This window comes from Vigna umbellata, chromosome 6 (assembly GCF_029865625.1).
Source record: "Vigna umbellata cultivar VRB3 chromosome 6, Vumbellata_1.0, whole genome shotgun sequence".
Classification (NCBI taxonomy): domain Eukaryota; kingdom Viridiplantae; phylum Streptophyta; class Magnoliopsida; order Fabales; family Fabaceae; genus Vigna; species Vigna umbellata.
Window position 1 is genome coordinate 11,746,156 of NC_142170.1, and position 4,103 is coordinate 11,750,258.

The 4,103-nt window shown below is 35.4% G+C and overlaps 1 protein-coding gene across 2 annotated transcripts; it reads right to left on the minus strand.

Annotated features, from left to right (window-relative positions):
• Window positions 1-610: 610 nt before the first annotated feature.
• Window positions 611-2,848, minus strand: LOC124839909 (F-box/kelch-repeat protein At5g60570-like). Of its 2 annotated transcripts, XM_047315870.2 has the most exons (3): window positions 2,660-2,848; window positions 2,370-2,453; window positions 611-2,040 (listed from the first exon to the last, which is right to left on the minus strand). In XM_047315870.2, the coding sequence occupies exon 3, from the start codon at window positions 1,999-2,001 to the stop codon at window positions 907-909; it is 1,095 nt and encodes a 364-aa protein (XP_047171826.1). In that variant the 5' UTR covers window positions 2,002-2,040; window positions 2,370-2,453; window positions 2,660-2,848; the 3' UTR covers window positions 611-906. The 2 variants fall into 2 exon arrangements, with proteins under 2 accessions (XP_047171826.1, XP_047171803.1); XM_047315847.2 differs by having other exon boundaries at window positions 611-2,453.
• Between the last annotated feature and the right edge of the window lie 1,255 nt (window positions 2,849-4,103).

Below are 4,103 nucleotides of genomic sequence, written 5' to 3' on the forward strand. Positions count from 1 at the left end.
GATGATGAAGAGTGTACAGGATGTACTAAGGAGTGTGAAGCATTAAATAAAGGGTTACTAACGCTGAGGACAAAGGGATCAAATAGAGTAATGAAGCATGGTCCCAATTAATCTTCCAAGGCTTGAGAAGACAAATCATTTTAACGTCACATTGTTGATTAAGTTCATACCACATAAATGGGTAGAAGAAAACTAGACCTTAATTCAGGAAGTACAGCTGGAGGGATAAACAAAGAGCAGGAACAGATTATAGACATGAGGGGACCTCGTTTTCATGCTACACAAAAAGGTAGCACCAAGAAAATGATATCAAAATAGCTGGTAACTTTGTTTTCAGCTATGCTTCAAATGCAACATTCAAATTTTGAGCCAAATGTGGTGATAGATTGGTGAGCAAAATATTAGCACCGGTCTCTCTCATTTCACCTTTTCTGAGCACCTTGGCTACAGCCTACAGTCCCAGAGAAACTAAACTCATAAAACTCTGGTCAGACAAAACAATTTGACAAACCCTTCCCCCACAACACACTAGATTTCTCTAGTCATCACGACCGGCACAGATTGTGACAAACATACTATATATACACAACATGATTGAAGCAGCAAACAATGAACATTAAACAATGAAAATCTTTCATTTATTGGTTTACATATTTGGCTAAAAAAGATAACAGAACATATCTATGTAAGCCTACTCAGTAATCTGAAAAGCAATTTAGAATTATGGACCAGGAATGTGAGAAATACATCCAAATAAACCATGTTAAAAAGAAAGAAACCAAATTTGGAAAGCTATCCCTGCAACAATTAACTCAGTAAATGAGGTGATTGAACATGGAGGCACCCTTCAAGGCTAAGTCAGATTGTGGATACCAGCATCCTCTGTTGAGTCAATCTAAAATTATCTCAACAACCCATTACAGCACAATTATACACGAAAACCCCGACGTTTTCCTTCACACCAAGTACCTGCCAATCTATGGTGCCATTCCTGACCCCTGACTTGGGACACCATGAACTCAGCACAATTGCTTCACCTTCTGGACCCCTTTGTCCACCCACAACCAAAAGTTGCTCTCCACAGGCCTTGAAAGCTAACCCCCAACCATTAGATGAATCTGCCCGGACTGGAAGCCTCCCCAACTCATTCCAGGTGTTCTTGTCCTTGTCATATTTCTTCACCATGTTAGTTACATGCTCAACTGCGTATAGCTGATTATCCACAACCGCCACAAGTGGCGGTGCCTGAACACCCTCGTTAACATATGGATACATACCCTCTATTTTCCGCCAATTCCTTGTCTTAAGATCATATTCCTCTCCACAAGTTAATGAAACGGTTATACTCGACATTCCACCAATCACGTAGAATTTGCCATCCATAAAAAAACCAGAACACAATCTACGTGGAGTGTGCATGCTCGGTAAAAGCTCCCACATACCTGATGAAGAGTCATACAACTCAGCTGATTTTAGAACATTTCCATACTTATCACTTCCTCCAGCAATAATAGCAATTGAACCAAGACTACTAGATCCAAACAAACAGCGAGGTTGGTTCATTCCTTGGCACTTCACCCAGCCACGGCAAACCATGCTATACTTCCAAATGGCAAACTCCATCATTTCCCGACCAAAGACTAACAGTTCGCAGCCCACGGCCAAGGACTCCTTGTCTGCATGGTTAAAGCACTCATCACAAGGTATCTTAGGTAATGACATCCACTTGTTTACTTTGGGGTCAAATGCCACCCATCCTCTCGGATCACAAACCATATACACCAAATGTTCCACAGCCTTCAATTGTTTCCTCAACCCATATAGATACCCACTACTGATCAATTTATTGAACCTTTTATTAATACACGATAGTGAGGTGTAATCGGATCCACTAACCCAGGCAAGACAATTCAAGGCAACATCATCAATCAGACCAGGGAGAAGCGAATCATTTGGTCCAGGTCCAGAAAAACCATCATTCACTCCTTCCCCCCTATCCATTTCCAAAAAGTTATTCACTTTCTGTCCATCGTCTTCCGCCTGCAAAGAACAACCCAAACGTAATCTTTTTGTCATGACAAGGAATCCTCAGTACACCCCAACACAACCATAGCAGACGGAAAATCAACCATGAAAGGCAGAAGAAGCAAAAACCATTATTACTATTATCATCCCCACAATCCCTTCAATTCATCCGCCGCCTTTACCCATAAAAACAAATTCACCACACAATCTACATGCACCAATCTTCAATCAATCCGCCTACTCCGTAACAGCCTTACAGTAAAAAAAACAAACCACCCCTCTAGAAACGAAGACAAAAGCACAACTCTGGCGAAAATAGAGAGAGAAAAACGCGAGGGCAATACCGAGTGAATCACGCGAGGATTCGAAATTGAAGGTCCCCCCAGCAAATTCTCCTGCCTGATTCCAAGCTAGGGAGAGAGAACCATCTGCAAAATTCGGGAGAATAGTAAATGAAGGAAGGTTGAGCGAAACGGTAAGGGCGTGATGAAAAAATTTGAGAAAAAGGGTGTGGTCTGATCCAATTGAAGGAGCGGGAGCCAGATTCGGATCCAAATAAAAGATTAATTTAGAAAAAAGAAAATGATTGATTTTGTAAGGGAAGAGAGAAAATAGAAATGTGGAAGAAGGGTACCTGAAGATGAGAAGGTTCGGATCTCAGAAATGGAGGAATTGGTGTCTGGGGCGTGAAGGCATGGTGTTGCCGGAAAGAGAAGAGAATAGAAGAGAAGAAAAGAGAAAAGAGAAGCCAAGAGAGTGAAACAGAAAGTGGGCTTTGGCTTAGATAACTTGCAACTTTGGACACGGAATGGAATGAGTGAGGTACTATGTGCGAGTTACCAGCTATACCTTATAAACAAATAAATATAATAACTCTAACACAACACACATTTTTTGCTTCTTTCCTCTTCTAACCCCACCTCTTTCTGTATTTCCACTTTCTCCCTCTTTTTCCTTCTCTTTTTTTTCTTCCTATTAAATACCATCTATAATTAATACAATCTTCATATACATATTCAAAAATAATATAATTAATATATATTCAATATAATGTCACTATATTTGTACCTTCACTATTATGCATTTAAATTGGGTGCATTTAAAAGACACATAATAGTAGTATTTACTATGTGTATTAAATATAGTATATAATATTGCATTTAATGTATCCCCTCAATATATATAATATACTACATTTAATAAGTAAACTTCATGTTATTGATATATTATTAAGATAAAAAATAAATTTTATTTATTAAAGATAATATAGTAATTACGAAATAGTTAACAAATAATAAGTGAATTTATATTAGAACTGTATATTATTCATAATTATTTTAATTAATAAAATATAATATTGTATTGTTATTATATTTAATATTTGAACTAATGATGATTTAAACATTTAAAAATATCACTTAATATAGAAAAAAAATGTTACAATCATTCATATTGTATAAGATCATCTCTAGTGAGAGTTTACTTTGTTTAAACAACAACTCAATGTTCAAGCGAGACAAAAAAATAATAGTTTATGTATAAAACTAAACTCACCAAAAACTGCATTTAACCAAACTAGTTATTTTAGCATGTTTAAAACACATTTTTAATTCAAAGAAAACAAAATTTATTCAAAAATAAACAAAAACACTTATTTTGATGCTTCCAAGTCATTGTCAATTTCAAAAATAAATCCAAACATCAAACATCCATCAAATTAAATTTCAATACAAAAAATTGTCAATTTAGTATCAATAGTTATTATACTCAATCAATGAATCAGTTGTAATTTCAAATAACTTTCTTTATAAGAAAGGTTGTTTGTAATATTACTTTAGATTAATTTAAGTACTAATTACAAAAAGTTGGAAAGTTTATGAAATTCTAAAAACCTATGACATAATTAAATAATACAAATTTTTAGTAAAAATAAATAAATTAGTTCAGAGAATCACTTTAATTAACTAACACAGTTAGTAGAGAGTTCGAATACTATTAGAAAGGACAATTGATAAATTTTTAAAGTTTTAAAACACTTGCTTTAAACTAAATTTTGTTTGAACGAAAATGGTCTTAAA